General features: G+C 44.1%; 1 protein-coding gene across 1 annotated transcript in view; it reads left to right on the forward strand.

Moving 5' to 3' along the window:
* Positions 1-22,153, forward strand: part of EPC2 (enhancer of polycomb homolog 2) — a 77,190-nt gene that overhangs the window by 52,247 nt on the left and 2,790 nt on the right. The window contains exons 11-12 of the mRNA XM_070731493.1: positions 20,111-20,247; positions 21,490-21,646. Coding sequence (XP_070587594.1) covers positions 20,111-20,247; positions 21,490-21,646 — 294 coding nt within the window. The remainder of the gene's footprint in view (positions 1-20,110; positions 20,248-21,489; positions 21,647-22,153) is intronic.

Here is a 22,153-nt window from a genome sequence, read left to right on the forward strand (position 1 = left end):
ACAAAAAAAATCACCGATCACTATGTAGAGTTGTACTCTTAGTAATATAAAATAGCTTTAATTTTAAAATATAATATTAGGCATAGTTCTAGTAATGTTTTCATTACTAGAGTCAATTTTATCCCACTGCTATGCTTATATATTGCTCAATCCAGTATTACAAGACGTTTCTACATTCTCTTCTTTCAGTTTGTCTGTTATTTGAAATTGAATTAGCAATACTATCACTTTCAATCTAGTCTTTAATGTAGTTTAAAAAAATATTTTTTATTAATTTTTTACACTGCCCAACTCTTCTGGTGGTACTGGTCTATTATGATACCATTCTGCAATTAACAGTTAAAATTGACGATAATAATACATATGGTGAACTGGATCATTAGAGGAAATTCAATCATTGAGATTTTTCCCTCAAGAAAATAAATGGAAAGCGTGAAAAAAAAACATGCTTACAGTAATCTTAAACAATTTTGTAGTTATCTACTAGCTTCTATTGCTATATCATTCATTTTTAAAAAGGGTTTCCCCTGCCAGATGTGTCCAACTTCAGGGGGCAGTGCCCATCTCTGATTCACAGCCAAAGAGCCAGCATTGTTCAAAGACAGTTCTAGACAGGGTAACTGTACACCGAGTTACTTCCCACTGAAGTGGTATCTATTGGCATGCTTTCGAACTACTATATGGGTAGGAGCTGGGGCAAGTAACGGGAGCTCAGTCCATCACACTGTACTTTGGTCTTAAACTATCTATCTTCTGGTCGAAAAGCCCAATGTCCTAACTATTCAGCCACTGCACTGTTTATTATATTAAACTTCTTTCATATACAGGTAATGCAACAGTATGTCAGGCAAACAGAAGTTTGATATATTTAAGAAATGCATGCAATAAATCAAGACAATCAAGTATGAATGGTGCTGAGTATGTTCAGTATGAAAGAAGTGATTTAGTCAGGTAAAGAGAATGAAAATTAAACTGCAAGACCAATAATGTTGCAACTAGATGGAGTTGATGAGCTCCTCAAAAAGAGAAGAGCTATATCTGAAACAGCCTATGGAGGTGGTAGAAACAGAGGCTTGCAATATGAAGTATGCTTCATGCAGTATGAAGTATAATGATGGTGTTCATGAAAATTCAGTTTGACTATTTTTCTTTTTCTTATATTGTGTCTTGGTTTTCTCAGCTTACCATTCCTCGCGCTTTTTTCTACACTTTGCATAACGTTCTTTATCCTAGAAGGAAATAATGTGATGGGTGGGCAAGTACCATATTTTTCAGAGTATAAGACACACAGTTTTGGTGGAGGAAAAAAGGGAAAAGAATCTGCTTACCAGGTATTCATCTGGCTAGCCTCCTTAGTCTGGTCAGCTTCAATACATTATTTTATCCCCTGATTAGGGCTTTAAAAAAACTTTTTTCAGAGAGAGTAACAATGAAAGAAGTTGCAAGCCAGTAAGAGCTGGGAACATCATTAGCACCTGGAAAGAGATATTAGGAGCAAGTAGAACAATGGAAAAAAAACCCTGCAAAGACTTAGGGCTTGAAAAATATTCTTCGCAGAGAGTAGCAATGAAAGAGCTTGCGAGCTGGTAAGAGCTGGGAACATCGTTAACACCTGGTTAGGGCTGGAAAGAAACATTCGGCGCAAGTGGAGAATGAAAAACAAAACCCTACAAAGACAAAGTTTGAAAAACATTCTTCGCAGAAAGTAAAATATTCTTCACAGAGAGTAGTAATGAAAGAGCTTGCAAGAGCCTGGTTAGAACTGCTGAACTACAACTAGCAGTTAGCTGAAGTAGCCTACAAGTACTGCGCTCTAACCACTGCATCACCCTGGCTCATTATTGTAGCCTGAAAATATAAAACCCTTACAGAACAATCTGCTCAAACATTCCACTGAGTGAAATGAGACTTATGATGGACAGTAGTTAATTTTCTCAAATTATGGAGCAGTGAGTGTTAGGTTGGTGTATAGGATTACAAAATCAGACTGCGGTCACCTGTTAGGAATTACTTTTGACTAAGCTCACTCATTGAATCTAAGATTTCTGTAGCCATTGTTCACAAACTTTAAAACCCTATTCAGAAAGAATTATAAAATGTTTGGTAGCATTAATTACCCCCTCCTGCAGTCTTCAAGGCTGTTGAGTACCTGCATTTTTTGATGGAGGGAACAACTTCCTAAAGCTTGAGAACCCCTTACTGGGGCTCCATAGTAGAAGTAGAAATGCTGTAGGAGGTTCAACCTTCTATAGCATTCTCCGTACTGAAGGAGCGGGTCCAGCAGTCACATGGGTTGCTCATGTCCAATCCGGTGGAACTGAGCCTAGTATTAAAAAAGCTTGCCGGATCCGCCCCTTCCCCAGAATTCGCTCAGTTCGCATATCCTGCGGTTGTATGTGATAGCTCGTTCAACATTCTAACACCTTCCCTTCGATCTTTTCCTTCAAAAAGTAGTAAGATTTATTGTCTTTTATTATTTACTTGCACTAATTGCGCCAGCCGTTTAAAAGAAAAAAAGAATAAAAGCGGCTAGGCTTTTCTCCGTACTGAAGGAGCGGGTCCAGCAGTCACATGGGTTGCTCATGTCCAATCCGGTGGAACTGAGCCTAGTATTAAAAAAGCTTGCCGGATCCGCCCCTTCCCCAGAATTCGCTCAGTTCGCATATCCTGCGGTTGTATTGTGAATGCTCGTTCAACATTCTAACACCTTCCCTTCGACCTTTCCTTCAAAAAAGTAGTAAGATTTATTGTCTTTATTCAATTACTTGCACTATTTGCGCCAGCCGTTTTTAAAAGGAAAAAAAATAAAAAGCGGCTAGGCTTTTTTACTTGGAGAAGTTGCGGTTTCGTTTTCCCCCGGCGGTTTTGCCGGTTACGATTCCTGCGGCCGCTTGTGGATTCTTCTAATCCCTTGGCCTGGAGGTCCTGGTGCAAGTATTTATTATTGGATTATTGCTTAATTATTGTATAAAAATATATTTAAGGGCTTATAAAATACCTCCTGCGGAGTGGGACGCCTTTAGTCTCCTGGACTTAGTCGATCGCTTTTCCCCTTAAGAAATTCTACGAAGCGATTTTTTGGCGCGAAGGCCTTCGCGCCCTTTCTTAAAATATCTAGGCCTCTCGTGTTGGCCTTCTGCCAGCCGCGTAGGCCTCAGTCCACCGCGTGGATCCGGGAGCGGGCCTTGGGGGTCCCAGGCTAAATTCTCCACCGGCCTAGCCTCCAACCAGAGTGCCTTGGTTTTACTTAATTGCAAAGTTTAGGGAGGCTGGCCCCGCTGGATTTGGGGGCACGAACTCTGGGTTTGCCCAGATTGTCCTCACGTTTCAGCAGCTTCGAGGCCTCGAAGCAGGATCCATTCCTCTTGGGAAGTCCTTGAAATCTTCTCCTTATAATTTAATTATTGGCTCAGCCTTGTCTTCTGTTAATTGTCAGACTATGGCTACCTTTCCCAAGAGAGGCACAACTAAAGGTCCCAGAGAGGCCAGGCCTACAGGCGATGAGATTACTAGTATCCCCCAGGCCTCTTCCTCCTCTTCTCCAGGGGCCCGCCCCTCGACCAAGGTCACCAGGGCCGAGAAGAGAAGGGACCTAGCCCTACAAAAGATTCATGATAAATCTGCAAAACGTTTGAAAGTGCAGGCCCAAGTAATCAGTAGTCAAGACCCACCAGAGGCCTCTAGCCTGCCTCCTTCTGGGGTCCCTGTGTTATCTCTGGATGAGCCAAACCTAGACAGACCCCAACCTAACCTATGGGGCATAGGTCCAGAGGAACCAGATATTATGGAAGATTCCCCCCAGCCAGGATCCTCCCAGGCCTTTAGGGATTCTTCTGCCATTTCTGCTGATATTTCCAGTTTACCTCCTGAGTTCCAATCTATTTTTGCTGTGTTGTCCAAAGCCATTGATGCCAAACTCTCCTCCATCAATGAGCTTCCTTTACCTCTTCCTCCTTCTCGTTCCTCCCGCCCCTTGGGTTCTTCCCCAGCGGTCAGAGCTCCTATTCAGGATGACTCAGAGTCCTCCCAAGATGAATATGAGGATGTAGAGGAGGATGAAGACCCTTTCCAGGGCTTATCTGAGGACGAGGAATCCCAAATAAAGGTCCCTCCTCCCATTACTATTTTCCCTTCTCAACTATTCAAATCTCTCCTCCTCAAAGCTAGAATTTCTACGGGATTAGCGGCCCAGGAGAAACAAGCCTCCACTTCCACTGATCCCCCGGAGGAGAATTTACCTTACTTCACAGAGGAACAGGAGGATAACGAGGTAATCCCTATGCCTAAATTATTTAAAGATGCCTTACTTAAACAGTGGGATTTTCCAGCCTCTGGCCTTAATCCCTCTACCAAGGACAGAAAGTTGTATAAACTCTCCTCTTCCTATGAAGAGCTTCTATCTTTTCCCAAACCAGATGAACCTGTCAAAATTCTTCACTCGGCAGCGGCTGTGCCAGGCGAGGCGGAGGAAGTCCTCCGTCCAGAGGACAAGCGCATCGAGCAAATGCTCAAAAGAGGTTTCTCCGCTGATTCCTGGGCCATTAAAAGTTCGGCAGCAGCCTCCTTCTTCTCCAGAGCCATGCTGCTGTGGCTTCGCCAACTTCAACAGCACATTCCTCCAGATGACTTGAGAGGTCAACAAGACTTCAACAAGGTCTTTGCAGCTGCCCAGTACGTGGCTGATGCCACCTTACAATCTACTAGATTTTCTGCTAAGTCTATTGCAGCCTCTACAACGGCAAGAAGACTCCTATGGATTCGCCCTTGGCAAGCGGGAGTTCGCCAAAAGTGGCAGTTATCCCAGGGCCCCTTAAAGCGCAACCTTCTCTTCGGTGATCTTCTGGATCCTCTCCTCACGGAGACCACAGACAAGAAGAAGGTTTTGGGCCCAACCACAAAAAAGGTTACCAAAACGCAGTCCTTTCGTCGCCCAGGGCGCCAGCAAGATCAAGCGGCTTCCTATCAGAGATCTCCAGGTCAGTATTCCCCCCGCTTTCGTTCCCAAGGTAGGAACTCCAGGGGTAGGGGTTTTCGTTTCCAAAGGGGAGCTGCCTCTAACAGGGCTTCAAAAAAACCTAGATGGTAACCTTTCCTCCATTCCCATAAGGGGTCGCCTAGCTCATTTCGCTGCAAATTGGCGTCTCACCTCCAAGGACCCTTGGGTCATTGACACTGTTCAATCAGGCCTTCTTTTAGAATTTATTTCTCCTCCCCCTAAACGTTTTATTTCCTGCCCTTCGCCCAGGTCATCCTCAGATTGTAACCGTATGGAGGAGGCCATTTCTCACCTATTGTCCATTAGAGCCATTCAGCCGGTCCCTTCCGGTCAGAAGGGCCTAGGTTTTTACTCCATCCTATTTATGGTTCCAAAGTCCTCCGGAGGTTGGAGAGCCATTTTGGATTTAAAGAAACTAAACCTATTCATCAAATATAGGAAGTTTAAAATGCACTCCTTGTCTTCTATTTTGGCCGCCATTCACTCGGGAGATTTCATGGTCTCCTTAGACCTCACTGAGGCCTACCTTCACATTCCTATAGCCAAATGCCACAGAAAATTTTTACGTTTTTCCTTTCAAGGCAGGCATTTCCAGTATAGGGCGATGCCATTTGGCCTTTCCTCGGCCCCTCGGGTCTTCACAAAGCTCTTGGGGTCCCTGGCGGCCTATATCCGGGCGTCTCCCATCCACATTTTATGTTATCTTGATGATATTTTAATTCATGGGAACTCCCTAGAGAGAGTGAAATCAGACCTTTCTGTCACCATGTCAGTCCTTCAGGACCATGGGTTTTCCATCAACTTTGAAAAAAGTCACCTCCAACCTTCCACTTCCATTCCTCACCTGGGAGCCATTATTGATTCAAAATCTTCCCAGGTTTTTCTCTCTCCCGAGAGAAAACTCAGTATAGTGGAGTTAATTTCTAACATTTTATCTAATCCTTCAGTATCCATAGTTACTCTATCTTCTCTTTTGGGGAAGATGGTGTCATGCATAGGCATCATTCCCTGGGCTCGCCTTCATGCTAGGGAACTCCAGTGGCTTCTGTTGCCTTTTCAGAGATCGGGGCACAGCAACTCAAATCGACGCATTGTCATCCCACTGAGTGTTCGCAGATCCTTCAAGTGGTGGAAGTCTCCGGCCATGGACAGAGGATCCCCGTTCAGGTGCCCGGATCAATTTGTCATCACCACAGATGCCAGTCTATCGGGATGGGGCGCCCACGCCCAGGGGATGATAGCCCAGGGCACGTGGTCCCCGGAGGAAGCTTCCAGGCCAATAAATTGGCTAGAGTTAAGAGACGTATCCCTGGCTCTGAAGCATTTCTCTCCTCGCATCCCCAACCGGCACGTTCTCATTCTCACCGACAACATTGCCACAAAAAGCCATATCTGCAGGCAAGGGGGCACGAGATCCAAGGCTCTCATGAGGGAGGCCCTCAAGCTGGGCCTTTGGGCGGAAAAACATCTCCAGTCGCTCCTAGCCGATCACATCTCGGGGAGTCTCAACATCCAGGCGGATTGGCTATCCCGAGCAACGATAGACCCAGGAGAGTGGAACCTCCATCAAGACCTGTTCCATCAAATCACCCTCAGATTCGGCCTACCAGTCCTGGATCTCTTCGCGACCAATGCGAACGCCCAACTCCCTCGCTTCTATTCCAGATTTCCATCCCCGGGAGCGGAAGCGATCAATGCCCTCCGGAGTCCATGGCCTCCAGGCCTACTCTATGCATTTCCTCCGATTCCAATCCTCCCGGACGTGATTCACAAGGTCCTCACCGAGAGGGCCCGAGTAATCTTAATCGCCCCTCATTGGCCCCGCCGGCCCTGGTTCGCAGATCTCCAACAGCTGTCCGTCCAGGACCCTTGGCGACTCCCCGTTTCGGGGGATATGCTGCGGCAGGGGGCCTCTTTCCATCCAGACCCGGAGTGGTTCCACCTCACCGCCTGGCTGTTATCAGGAGAGATTTAGAGCTGCGTGGGCATGACCCTGATTCAGTGGAGGTCATTCTAAAGGCCAGAAGGGGCTCGACCAACCGAATCTACGACCACACGTGGTCCAAGTTTCACCAGTGGTGTCTTCAGGAAGGTCTCTCCCCTCTGTGCATCCCCATACACAGAATTATTTCCTTCCTTATGCAAGGTTTCCATAAAGGACTCTCCACCAGCACCCTCCGGCGTCATCTGGCAGCCATTTCATCTGTCCTAGGGGGCCCCCGCAGACAGCCTCTCCGGTCCTTCCCTGAAGTTCAGGAATTCCTCAAGGGCATAGCCAACCTCAGACCTTCCAAGGTCCACAGGTATCCATCCTGGGATTTGCCACGGGTTCTCCACTCCCTCACGCAGGCACCATACGAACCCCTAAAATCGGCGTCCCTCAGGTACCTATCCTTTAAGGTAGCCTTTCTGGTGGCTATTACCTCTGCCCGACGCATTTCGGAGCTGGCTGCCCTCTCCATCAGGCAGGACCTTTGCCAATTCCATCAGGACAAGGTAGTCTTGCGACTGGACCCCACCTTCTTACCCAAGGTCAGTTCCATGTTCCACAGATCTCAGGATATTGTCCTACCTTCCTTCTGCCTCCAACGAGACCATCCCTTGGCAATTAGATGGCACACCCTGGATCTCACCAGAGCGCTGAGAATATATATCCAACGCACAGGACCCTTTCGGAGGTCAGAAGCACTTTTTGTAGCCTATCATCCCAGAGTCATGGGGGCCAAAGTGTCTTCAACAGTAATAGGCCGTTGGATCAGAGGGACTATATCTAAGGCCTATGAGTCGGCCTCCCTCTCAGTTCCAAGGAACATCACTGCGCATTCCACCAGGAGCGCAGCCACCTCGGCCGCTTGGGCGACTCAAGCCCCGTTGGAGGAGGTCTGCAAAGCAGCCACTTGGGCCTCGCCAAATTCCTTCATCAGGCACTACAAGATTGATTCTTACGCTTCAGCGGACGCTGCCTTCGGCAGAAGGGTACTCCAATCCGTTATCTCACACGATAGCAAGCTAATCCCACCCTAGGGACCATCTATTGGGTATGTCCCATGTGACTGCTGGACCCGCTCCTTCAGTACGGAGAATAGGCGTTGATTGCTTACCTGAACGCCTCTTCTCGTACGGTGAGCGGGTACAGCAGTCACTTCCCGCCCTTGTATGTGTCTTCTTTACCTTTCTATCTCTTTCTTCCTCTAACAATGAGAGTTGAACACTACAGAGCTTCACAACTGAGCCTAGTCTATGGATTCGCGAATTCTGGGGAAGGGGCGGATCCGGCAAGCTTTTTTAATACTAGGCTCAGTTCCACCGGATTGGACATGAGCAACCCATGTGACTGCTGTACCCGCTCACCGTACGAGAAGAGGCGTTCAGGTAAGCAATCAACGCCTATTTTCCTTGGGAGAAGTTGCGGTTTCGTTTTCCCCCGGCGGTTTTGCCGGTTACGATTCCTGCGGCCGCTTGTGGATTCTTCCAATCCCTTGGCCTGGAGGTCCCGGTGCAAGTATTGATCCATTGAATTATTGATTATTTATTGTATACAAAAATATTAAGGGCTTATAAAATACCTCCTGCGGAGTGAGACGCCTTCTAGTCTCCTGGACTTAGTCGATCGCTTTCCCCTTAAGAATTTCTACGGAGCGATTTTTTCGGCGCGAAGGCCTTCGCGCCCTTTTTTTAAAAATCTAGGCCTCTCGTGTTGGCCTTCTGCCAGCCGCGTAGGCCTCAGTCCACCGCGTGGATCCGGGAGCGGGCCTTGGGGGTCCCAGGCTAAATTCTCCACCGGCTAAGCCTCCAACCAGAGTGCCTTGGTTTTACTTAATTACAAAGTTTAGGGAGGCTGGCCCCGCTGGATTTGGGGGCACGAACTCTGGGTTTGCCCAGATTGTCCTCACTCTTCAGCAGCTTCGAGGCCTCGAAGCAGGATCCATTCCTCTTGGGAAGTCCTTGAAATTCTTCTCCTTATTATTTAATTATTGGCTCAGCCTTGTCTTCTGTTAATTGTCAGACTATGGCTTCCTTTCCCAAGAGAGGCACAACTAAAGGTCCCAGAGAGGCCAGGCCTACAGGCGATGAGATTACTAGTATCCCCCAGGCCTCTTCCTCCTCTTCTCCAGGGGCCCGCCCCTCGACCAAGGTCACCAGGGCCGAGAAGAGAAGGGACCTAGCCCTACAAAAAATTCATGACAAATCAGCCAAACGTTTGAAAGTGCAGGCCCAAGTAATCAGTAGTCAAGACCCACCAGAGGCCTCTAGTCTGCCTCCCTCTGGGGTCCCTGTGTTATCTCTGGATGAGCCAAACCTAGACAGACCCCAACCTAACCTATGGGGCATAGGTCCAGAGGAACCAGATATTATTGAAGATTCCCCCCAGCCAGGATCCTCCCAGGCCTTTAGGGATTCTTCTGCCATTTCTGCTGATATTTCCAGTTTACCTCCTGAGTTCTAATCTATTTTTGCTGTGTTGTCCAAAGCCATTGATGCCAAACTCTCTACCATCAATGAGCTTCCCTTACCTCTTCCTCCTTCTCGTTCCTCCCGCTCCTTGGGTGCTTCCCCAGCGGTCAGAGCTCCTATTCAGGATGATTCAGAATCCTCCCAGGATGAATATGAGGATGTAGAGGAGGATGAAGACCCTTTTCAGGGATTATCAGAGGATGAAGAATCCCAAATAAAGGTCCCTCCTCCAATTACTATTTTTCCTTCTCAACTATTCAAATCTCTCCTCCTCAAAGCTAGAATTTCTACGGGATTAGCGGCCCAGGAGAAACAAGCCTCCACTTCCACTGATCCCCCGGAGGAGAATCTACCTTACTTCACAGAGGAACAGGAGGATAACGAGGTAATTCCTATGCCTAAACTGTTTAAAGATGCCTTACTCAAACAGTGGGATTTTCCAGCCTCTGGCCTTAATCCCTCTACCAAGGACAGAAAGTTGTATAAACTCTCTTCTTCCTATGAAGAGCTTCTATCCTTTCCCAAACCAGATGAACCTGTCAAGATTCTTCACTCGGCAGCGGCTGTGCCAGGCGAGGCGGAGGAAGTCCTCCGCCCAGAGGACAAGCGCATCGAGCAAATGCTCAAAAGAGGATTCACCGCTGATTCCTGGGCTATTAAAAGTTCTGCAGCGGCCTCCTTCTTCTCCAGAGCCATGCTGCTGTGGCTTCGCCAACTTCAACAGCACATTCCTCCCGATGACTTGAGAGGTCAGCAAGACTTCAACAAGGTCTTTGCAGCTGCCCAGTACGTGGCTGATGCCACCTTACAATCTACTAGATTTTCTGCTAAGTCTATTGCAGCTTCTACAACGGCAAGAAGACTCCTATGGATTCGCCCTTGGCAAGCGGGAGTTCGCCAAAAGTGGCAGTTATCCCAGGGCCCCTTAAAGCGCGACCTTCTCTTCGGTGATCTTCTGGATCCACTCCTCACGGAGACCTCGGACAAGAAGAAGGTTTTGGGTCCAACCACGAAAAAGGTTACCAAAACGCAGTCCTTTCGTCGCCCAGGGCGCCAGCAAGAGCAAGCGGCTTCCTATCAGAGATCTCCAGGTCAGTATTCCCCCCGCTTTCGTTCCCAAGGCAGGAACTCCAGGGGTAGAGGGTTTCGTTTCCAAAGGGGAGCTTCCTCTAACAGGGCTTCAAAAAAACCTAGATGGTAATCTTACCTCCATTCCCATAGGGGGTCGCCTGGCTCATTTCGCCTCTAATTGGCGCCTCACCTCCAAGGACCCTTGGGTCATTGACACTGTTCAATCAGGCCTTCTTTTAGAATTTATTTCTCCTCCCCCAAAACGTTTTATTTCCTGCCCTTCTCCCAGGTCATCCTCAGATTGTAACCGTATGGAGGAGGCCATTTCTCATCTATTGTCCATCAGAGCCATTCAACCGGTCCCTTCCGGTCAGAGGGGCCTAGGTTTTTATTCCATCCTATTTATGGTTCCAAAGTCCTCCGGAGGTTGGAGAGCCATTTTGGATTTAAAGAAACTAAACCTATTCATCAAATATAGGAAGTTTAAGATGCACTCCTTGTCTTCTATTTTGGCCGCCATTCACTCGGGAGATTTCATGGTCTCCTTAGACCTCACTGAGGCTTACCTTCACATTCCTATAGCCAAGTGCCACAGAAAATTTTTACGTTTTTCTTTTCAAGGCAGGCATTTCCAATATAGGGCGATGCCATTTGGCCTCTCCTCGGCCCCTCGGGTCTTTACAAAGCTCTTGGGGTCCCTGGCGGCCTATATCCGGGCGTCTCCCATCCACATTTTATGTTATCTTCATGATATTTTAATTCATGGGAACTCCCTAGAGAGAGTGAAAACAGACCTTTCTGTCACCATGTCAGTCCTCCAGGACCATGGATTTTCCATCAACTTTGATAAAAGTCACCTCCAACCTTCCACTTCCATTTCTCACCTGGGATCCATTATTGATTCAAAATCCTCCCAGGTTTTTCTCTCTCCCGAGAGAAAACTCAGTATAGTGGAGTTAATTTCTAACATTTTATCTAAGCCTTCAGTATCCATAGTTACTCTATCTTCCCTTTTGGGGAAGATGGTGTCATGCATAGGCATCATTCCCTGGGCTCGCCTTCATGCTAGGGAACTCCAGTGGCTACTATTGCCTTTTCAGAGATCGGGGCACAGCAACTCAAATCGACGCATTGTCATCCCACTGAGTGTTCGCAGATCCTTCAAGTGGTGGAAGTCTCCAGCCATGGACAGAGGATCCCCGTTCAGGTGCCCGGATCAATTTGTCATCACCACAGATGCCAGTCTATCGGGATGGGGCGCCCACGCCCAGGGGATGATAGCCCAGGGCACGTGGTCCCCGGAGGAAGCTTCCAGGCCAATCAATTGGCTAGAGTTAAGAGCCGTTTCTCTGGCTCTGAAGCATTTCTCTCCTCGCATTCCCAACCGGCACGTTCTCATTCTCACCGACAACATTGCCACAAAAAGCCATATCTGCAGACAGGGGGGCACGAGATCCAAGGCTCTCATGAGGGAGGCCCTCAAGTTGGGTCTTTGGGCGGAAAAACATCTCCTGTCGCTCCTAGCCGATCACATCTCGGGGAGTCTCAACGTCCAGGCGGATTGGCTATCCCGAGCAACGATAGACCCAGGAGAGTGGAACCTTCACCAAGACCTGTTCCATCAAATCACCCTCAGATTCGGCCTACCAGTCCTGGATCTCTTCGCGACCAATGCGAACGCCCAGCTCCCTCGCTTCTATTCCAGATTTCCATCCCCGGGAGCGGAAGCAATCAATGCCCTCCGGAGTCCATGGCCTCCAGGCCTACTCTACGCATTTCCTCCAATTCCAATCCTCCCGGACGTGATTCACAAGGTCCTCACCGAGAGGGCCCGAGTAATCTTAATCGCCCCTCATTGGCCCCGCCGGCCCTGGTTCGCAGATCTCCAACAGCTGTCCGTCCAGGACCCTTGGCGACTCCCCGTTTCGGGGGATATGCTGCGGCAGGGGGCCTCTTTCCATCCAGACCCGGAGTGGTTCCACCTCACCGCCTGGCTGTTATCAGGAGAGATTTAGAACTGCGTGGTCATGACTCCGATTCAGTGGAGGTCATTCTAAAGGCCAGGAGGGGCTCGACCAATCGAATCTACGACCACACGTGGTCCAAGTTTCACCAGTGGTGCCTACAGGAAGGTTTCTCCCCTCTGTGCATCCCCATACACAGAATTATTTCCTTCCTTATGCAAGGCTTCCATAAAGGACTTTCCACCAGCACCCTCCGGCGTCATCTGGCAGCCATTTCATCTGTCCTAGGGGGTCCCCGCAGACAGCCTCTCCGATCCTTCCCTGAAGTCCAGGAATTCCTCAAAGGCATAGCCAACCTCAGACCTTCCAAGGTCCACAGGTATCCATCCTGGGATTTGCCTCGGGTTCTACATTCCCTCACGCAGGCACCATACGAACCCCTAAAATCGGCGTCCCTCAGGTACCTATCTTTTAAGGTAGCCTTCTTGGTGGCTATTACCTCTGCCCGACGCATTTCGGAGCTAGCTGCCCTCTCAATCAGGCAGGACCTTTGCCAATTCCATCAGGACAAGGTAGTCTTGAGACTGGACCCCACCTTCTTACCCAAGGTCAGTTCCATGTTCCACAGATCTCAGGATATTGTACTACCTTCCTTCTGCCTCCAACGAGACCATCCCTTGGCAATTAGATGGCACACCCTGGATCTCACCAGAGCGCTGAGAATATATATCCAACGCACAGGACCCTTTCGGAGGTCAGAAGCACTTTTTGTAGCCTATCATCCCAGAGTCATGGGGGCCAAAGTGTCTTCATCAGTAATAGGCCGTTGGATCAGAGGGACTATATCTAAGGCCTACGAGTCGGCCTCCCTCTCAGTTCCAAGGAACATCACTGCGCATTCCACCAGGAGCGCAGCCACCTCGGCCGCTTGGGCGACTCAAGCCCCGTTGGAGGAGGTCTGCAAAGCAGCCACTTGGGCCTCGCCAAATTCCTTCATCAGGCACTACAAAATTGATTCTTACGCTTCAGCGGACGCTGCCTTCGGCAGAAGGGTACTCCAATCCGTTATCTCACACGATAGCAAGCTAATCCCTCCCTAGGGACCATCTATTGGGTATGTCCCATGTGACTGCTGGACCCGCTCCTTCAGTACGGAGAATAGGCGTTGATTGCTTACCTGAACGCCTCTTCTCGTACGGTGAGCGGGTACAGCAGTCACTTCCCGCCCTTGTATGTGTCTTCTTTACCTTTCTATATCTTTCTTTCCTCTAACAATGAGAGTTGAACACTACAGAGCTTCACAACTGAGCCTAGTCTATGGATTCGCGAATTCTGGGGAAGGGGCGGATCCGGCAAGCTTTTTTAATACTAGGCTCAGTTCCACCGGATTGGACATGAGCAACCCATGTGACTGCTGTACCCGCTCACCGTACGAGAAGAGGCGTTCAGGTAAGCAATCAACGCCTATTTTGTGAAATGTACTCCAAGAGTAGATAGGCCAGTACTTGTTGCTTAGTGAGTCTTCAGGCTGCTTAAAGTATGAAAGAGTATGCAAGTTAAAGAACTCACTTTATCCCTTAAACAAATGAAACAAACAAACAAAAACACTATCAAACCCCCAAAAGTAGAAAAACCCACGTCCTACCTGAGGATGTCTGGAAAGCAGGAAAAGGAATGTTTGCTACTTTGACTTAAGTCTTCTTCATACAAATTCACCCAAGATGATTTAATACTGAACCTTTTGGCAATATTGTTAAGTATTGGGTTATGTAGCTGGACTTCCTCCTACCTTTTAAAATAAGCTAAGAGAAGATAGAGGTTTCCCCAGAAATGGGTTTTGTAGGATATAGTGCTCTGTTTTATAATTCATAAATGTGAACTTGGTCATAATTCAGTACTAATTTAAGAATAGGTTATTTTAGCAATTTGCTTCTTGACTGCTCCTCATGTGTTTTGTGAGAATGGCCTGGTTGTTTTTTTTTTTAAAAAAAATCTCTATTAGCAGGTTGGATTCTTATATAAAGGCATATCCTTTGGTATCATTCAAATGTTGTAACCCGTTTATCCCATAAATTTGTTAAAGCCTCTCCTTGGAACAGGTTGGAAATTTATATCAACTGTCAAATTGAAGAATTTATGTTCTTATGTTGATACAGTGGCACCTCTACTTACGAACGTAATTCGTTCTGTGACCAGATTATTAAGTAGAAAAATGTGTAAGAAGAAGCAATTTTTCCCATAGGAATCAATGTAAAAGCAAATCATGTGTGCGATTGGGGAAACCACAGGAAGGGTGGAGGCCCTGTTTCCTCCCAGGAGATTCCTAGAGAGACCCCCACGGAGGCTTCTCCCTGCCTTTTCCGATTACAGTTTTGGAGACTCGGATTTGTAAGTGGAAAATGGTTCTTGAGAAGAGAAAAAAAAATCTTGAACACCCGGTTCTTATCTAGAAAAGTTCGTAAGCAGAGGTGTTCTTAGGTAGAGGTACCACTGTATATATATATCTGTTGCAACTGACAGAACACTTGTTATTACCAGAAGTATACAGATAATTTTGTGTTGTATTTTCAAGAGTAAAGTTTATGAGAAATTGAAATTATGTTATATATATAAATAAGGAGAATTAAGTTGGGTTTAAGTCATCCATATTAATTATAACTTAAATCTCATTCATTTCAATAGATGTACTCTATGGATAACATGATCTGCCCCTAGCCATTAACAGATACATTGTCATAGCCAATAACTAGTTGTTAATAGATCTGTTGTGATAAGCTCCACCTACAAATCATTTAAGAAAGGAAGCAACCAAAAGTCAAGAAAAGGGGTGAACAAACCTAAACACAATCTTCCTCATCATGAACCTATTAACTAACATCCAAGTAAGTATCATGCAAACAAGACCAATTGAAGAAAAGAAAAAAAAACCAGTCCAGATAAACTGAAGTCAAAGAAGGAAGAGTTGCTCAATCAAGTATGAGTAAACTTCACTCCCTCATGCATTAATAATGTTACTAAGCCTGTTAGTGAAAATGAAGAAAATTGAAAGCAATCCATAAACTTTATAAAAACAAATCATGGGCTAAGGATATTTATGCTTTTTGCATTTTATATTTGATGCTAAAAACACATCTTTGCTCCATGTTGAAAAAATAGGCTGTTAGTTAATATATAGTATTTTAAACTGTGATCCAGTATCCAAACAATACATTAAGTAGGTTTTGGAAACTAGTTATTAGATACAATTTGATAATTACTAATAGAACTGAAGGAGACTACTTGTAAAACTGATCAACCCTGTTCTACACTACCCTGGTTCCCACAAAATAAGACATCCCCTGATAAAAACCCCAATCGGGCTTTTGAGTGCATGGCAATAAGGTCAAGCATTTATTTCAGGGTTCAAAAAAATATAAGACAGGGTACATAGTCAAAATATTAACTACTTTGGGGTAACAAAAATAGTAAGATTTGTAGATAGAAAAGTTAATCTATCCTTCCCCCAAAAAAACAATAGTTCTGGAGAGATAAGAGTGTGCCAAAAGTTAGAGCAGAAAACTTTAAAGCAGAATTTACAATGGGAAATTAAATGCAATTCCATTAACAGATGTCTGTCTCTCAGAATATGGATGGCTTTGTACAGTCAGAAATGTCTGTGGTGTCCCCTAGCAATGGACACTTCTTCAGAAATAAGTTTTACACCATCTTGATTGGATTGCATGTTGATTACACTATAGATTTTGGTAAAATGTATCTCTGTGAGAGAAAATTATATATCTGTCTTACCTAACTAAAGGAATCTTGGTGGCTCACAATTCAGAGACATATAATTAAAATCTTAAAACCATTTTAATAAAACAATAAAAACCATTAAAACAATAAAAAAAATCAAAAACACTTAATTCAACCAAACAAGACATCTTGCCTGTTAACCACAAAGCCAGGAGGTAGGGCCCTTGGTATATGTAGTGCTCCAGGCTCGGGAGCATAGCCATGTCTTCAGAGCTTTATGGAAGGCTAACAGTGTTGGAGCCACTTTAATGTCTGAAAGGAGGATGTTTCACAAAACTGGCTGCTGCAGAAAAAGCTTGTTTTCTAGTCCCTGTCAGCCAACATTCAAATATATCTAACACACCAGCAGTCGAACTAGCAGCTGAGAACCCCCTGTGCTCTTCCTCAGGTTCAATGGGCTCAAACTGTGCTCAGACTGATTTGCAAGATGTAACCTCCATTGTCTCCAAGACTTTGCTCTAAGGCTGGAATCCAACATAAGGCAAATGTGACTGATACTATCTGCAAGTTGCACAGCATATTCTTCAAAATGACTCTTTAAGTAGACTTTGGCCTTGATTCTCTTCAAGGAAAGGGACCAAGTCATCTGAAACAATAATTATGTTTCACCACCCTAAACGCCATGAGGTAGGCCTTAATAGCAGCTGTAGGTCGTGTTCGGTCATCTTTGCTTCATATCTTTCACCAGCAACCCTCTAGGCCAGAGGTGTCAAACTCACATCATCAAGGTGGCATCACGTATTGGGACTTTTTTCCACTTTGCTAAACCAGGCGGGAGTGTGGCCAGCGCATGACACATCCGACCTACAGGCTGGGAGTTTGAAAGCCCTGCTTTAGGCATCCCTTAGCCTGCTTTAAGTTCCCTTAGCTCCATAATGTATCATAGGTAACATTGGGAATGATGGACACAGAAAGGCTATTCAGAAGTGATCCAATGTAAAGTTGTTGCCACATTATTATTTCATGCAGCCTCCAAGGTTTCAACGGGACTAAGTAGCAAGCTTTCTGGAATAACCTCAAGTTCCCTCTGGAACCCAATCGGGTCCATTAGTGGCTTGGGACAATCCAATCCAATAGAGCCAGCAAGGGGGGGAGGTTTGATAGAGCCAGTCCAACACCCACCCACCCCCGCAGAGGTGGGTTGAGACCCGAGAAATTAAGGCTCAGTAGTGGTCTTAAAGTATGAGTAAATCATCTTGTCTTTTTGACTGGTACACAGCTATCCGAAAGAGTGAGAGAAAGACAAATATTTTGAATTAAGAGACAGGTACATTTAGGAAGTAATTCCTAGTATATCCTTTAAATTCTATGATACCTACAAAATATGTCTTGTCAGTATGCATATTGAATATGGCATCATTTTTACACATCCCTTGCATATTATATATGTTTTTATTGAAGAGAAACAAGTCTCCTCTGTAGATTGTCCATGCTGAAATATGTTTGACTCCTGTCAATAATGGAAGTAGAGTTTTACTTGCTTTTGTCCATACAGGTGAAAAAACCCCTTACATTTGGAAAACTAACTATAGCTCTCTAGGTTTCATATGTGAGGTGATTTTAAGCAAAGGAAAAGCTTAAATGATTGGGAAGAGAAATGAACTGAATGAAACAATTACACTTTGGCATATGACTATAATTGGGTCATAGTTAAATCTTGACATGATCACAATTGGAACCAGAATTTTTGTTGGGAATTGATGCAGGGGTTAAATAATTTGTGATTGCTTTTACAACTTTTGCCAAATCACACTATCATTAAAGCAAATCTGGCTTGCTGAGCAACCAAATTTTGATAATAGGACTGCAAGGATGTTGCAGCAGTAGTTAATGAGAAGTCTGGTCACGTCATTTCTTTCAACTCAGTCGTAATTTCAAATAGTTGTTAAACAAATGGTTGTAGGTCCAGGACTACTTGCGGTCCAAATATTGTGTACATTATCATGTTCAATCTCAGGATGAACTGTAGATCTTTTTTCAGGCTTGGAAACTGGCTCATATTTATGACAGTTGCAGTGTCCTGGGGTCATTTGTGACCTAATAACTAGTAAAGTCCATGGGGAAGTCAGATACATTTAACAGCTAGGTTACTAATTTATTAACTGCAGTGACTTACTTAATAACTCTGGCAATGAAAATTGTAAGCTTTCATATAAAAAAATGGCTTTTTCTGATTTCAGCTTTAACCTTTTTTTTACTATGAACTATTTTATGACATAGCATAGTTGGCATGGGGGAGGGTGCTTCTTTGCCTCTGGTGCTTATATAAAATTATAAATAACAAAACGGCCTAGAATTGCAAAATATTTGAAATATTTTTGGTGTTGTAAATGGGATTAAAAGCTCAAAATGGAACTGAAACAGTTAAAAACATTTCTGTATCTTCTATACGATAGGTATAAATATACTGTATATAAATATACAGTAATTTAACTGCAACCATAAAAGCTTTTGAACCAGTTTTAGCCTCATTAGCTCAGTTCTAGCTTATTTTCATTGATTTGAAAGCTGTGGTAACTTCTGGAATAGAATATGTTTCTCAAAAAAATTATATTGGCATAACTGACAAACAAAGTCTGTCAGTTTCTAAATAATCTAAATTTAATTGGATTGCACAAGCTAATTTAATTGACCATCCCAAAATTATTTCCAAATTCTATTATACTTGTGGTTTTTTTTAAAAAAAATACTAAATTGGAATAGTGTGAGTGAAAATGAAATTAATGTCTGCAGAAATACTCTAATCAAAACAAGTGGGAATTTTCATGAACTGCCAGCTATTAGACAAAAACAGAGCAAATGATACAATTTAGCACATAGAGGAAACTGGTAAAATCTGTCTCTACTTGTGGTTCATTAGCTATGTGTATTAAGAAGAAATTCATTTGTTGTAGGTATTTTCTTAACTAGGCAGGTGCTTAATCATTAACAGATAACTGGTACAAGAAAAGTAAGTACTGTATATTAGATTTTTATTCCCATTATTTGTGATAGACCTGCTTATAACATATTCTCTATTTCAATGGGATTAGAAGTAGCATGAGCCTACATTCAGATAACATACTAAAACTTGAACTAACAAAGTTCTGTTATTTGCTGGCTATGATATTGAATGGTGGAAGAACTGAAAAAGGTCTGAAAAAAACTATGCTTTACTGTAGGCTTAGGAAGATAATAATAGCACTGGACCTCTTCAGATCAAGCATTTATTTTAAAAGGTTCATTTTGTTAAGGTCTAGAACAATAAAGCAGTCTTTAAAAAATAAATAATAATTTGAACATTCTATAGACATTTATAGTTATTGACTTACCTCCTTGTATCTAGTTTCAGCTACCGATTAGCACAAGAAAATAAAATTCTGCCTGCCTCTACCTCTACCTCCCAGCAATTTTCCTACCTGCAGTTTTAGTTTCACTTTCATTTTAGCACTTGGGCCTGCCTGCAGCCTCAATCATCTGCTGGTCGGGAGGTCTATAATCATTTGATTGTGCTAATCAGGCTCTGCACTATTTGCTGCAAGGAGTTAAATTGCTGGGAGGCAGAGGCTAAAGGGTGGGGATGGTTGGGTGGGGCTACATTCAGTGTATAAGGCACACCCAGGTTTTCAATCTCTTTTTGGAGGTAAAAGGGTGTGTCTTATACTCCAAAATATGATAACTAAATTAGTGAACAGCTTAGTTCACAAGTTTAAAAGGGTCATTTCATAACTTCATTGTGCTATGTAATATAGCTATTTAAAAATTGCTTCGCTTCCCAATCCATGTAACTTATGCAAAGACATATATGACTTTGAACCCTTAAATTCAAGCATGCTCTCCTTTCTTTCTACAGTAACGGGGGGTATTACAGAAGAACAATTTCAGACACATCAACAGCAGTTAGTTCAGATGCAAAGGCAGCAACTTGCTCAGCTCCAGCAGAAACAACAGTCTCAGCATCAATCCCAACAGACATATCCAAAAGCACAGGTAACAAACACCTTTCTTGAAAATTGTTTCTCTTATATTCTAGAAATCTATGTAGAATCAGTTCTGCTTTAAAAAAAATCCCCTCCCATTTTTTTTGTCTTCATCTGTACTTCAAATAGACCAGTCTCTAATATACTTAACATGCAACCAAAATAGAGTAGATAAATGCAGTGTTGTCATTGTGACAAAAAAGGACTGCTACAATCATGCTTGTCTATTGATTATAGCCCATATGCTATATGCGTTGTTGATTATAAATCAATATTATTAGTGCTTGTGTGTCTGTCTTATCTGATCTTAGAAAAATCTGTTTTCTTCTAATTCATTCAACTAACCTCTCAATTTTTCCAAAGAGTAACTACTATATTGAGCCAATGGCAGCAAAAAAACACCAGAGTCATGAGGGCACCTTAAAGAATAGCAGATTCACAGTGTTATTCTTTAAGGCATGAACTTCCTTGGAATACAGCCTGTGGTGAAATAAAATAAATCTGCCAGTTTGTAATGTAACACAAAACCCCAGTGATTTGTTTATTATTGGTTAGAATTTGACATTCATTCATTTCTGAATCAGTTTTCCCTCAGCCCCTTTGTAATGTTGATTCAACATTATTTAAATAGTCTAATAGTATTAATTATTGCCTTTCCTTGAAAATTATGACACCAGTAATATATGAACACAATGGATTTTATTTTTAGTGTTTGATATTTTTGCATTTATGTTAGTGGTTGCAATACAGCGTGTTGTTCAGGTTCTCATACTTATCTGGGTTTCTTACCCTTGTATATACAAATGAAACATAATCCTCTTTGGAAGGGATGTTGAGACATTTTCCATTTAAAGAAAGGTGCTTTTAACATTTCAGTACTGGACCACAATTTAAAATGGTAAAGATAAAAGATAGCTAAAACCTTCAGCTTATTTAGTAGACAGAGCCTCTGTGTGAGCCAAAAATCAGCTGGCCGGCACCCACATGCACATTGGAGCTGAGCTCGCGTGCCAGCAGATATGGCTCTGCATGCCACCTATGGCACCCGTGAAAGCCTATGTGTTCACTCAAAGCAGCCCCTTCCTCTCCTGCAGCCACACAGGTACTTGAAGTCTAAGAGTTAGAAGCAGTTCTTTCATTAGGAGAACATCTCTTAGGTCTGGATACATTTTTTTACTGTTTTCATCAAGAGTTAATTTGATGGTATCTCACAAATAGTCTGTAATTATGAAAACTGTTGTGAATTTCCCAGGGCTCCAGCACTTCTGATTGCATGTCAAAAACGCTTGACTCAGCTAGTGCCCATTTTGCTGCGTCTGCAGTGGTGAGTGCACCCGCTCCCAATCGGGGTGAGGGGACAAAGGAACAGAGTGCCAGCCACAATATCAATGGTGTTGTTCAGCCAACAGGTATGTTTTTTTTTCATTGCATTATTTATATGTTTGTAACAAGATGTTGCTAATGCTTACTGTATTTTTTGGAGTATAAGATGCATCGCAGTATAAGACGCAGCTTAGTCTGGGGGGAAGAAAATAGGGTGGGGGGAATCTGCCCACCAAGTGTTTATCTGGCTAGCGTCCTTAGTCTGGTCAGCTTCAGCACATTATTTAATCCCCTAGTTAGGGCTTAAAAAAAAAACTTATTCGGAGAGAGTAACACTGAAAGAGCTTGCAAGCCAGTAAGAGCTGGGAACATTGTTAGCACTGGTTAGGGCTGAAAAGAAACATATTCAGAGCAAGTAGAGCAATGAAAAAAAGCCTGCAGACTTATGACTGAAAAAACCTTATTCAGAGAGAGTAACAAGGTTAGAGCTGGGAAGATAGTTAGCACCTAGTTAGAACTGGGAAAAAAAAGCTTCAAAATAAACTAGTCAGAGTATAAGATGCACCCACATTTTCAGCCTCTTTTAGGAAGGA

Source organism: Erythrolamprus reginae, chromosome 1, assembly GCF_031021105.1.
Source record: "Erythrolamprus reginae isolate rEryReg1 chromosome 1, rEryReg1.hap1, whole genome shotgun sequence".
NCBI lineage: Eukaryota > Metazoa > Chordata > Lepidosauria > Squamata > Dipsadidae > Erythrolamprus > Erythrolamprus reginae.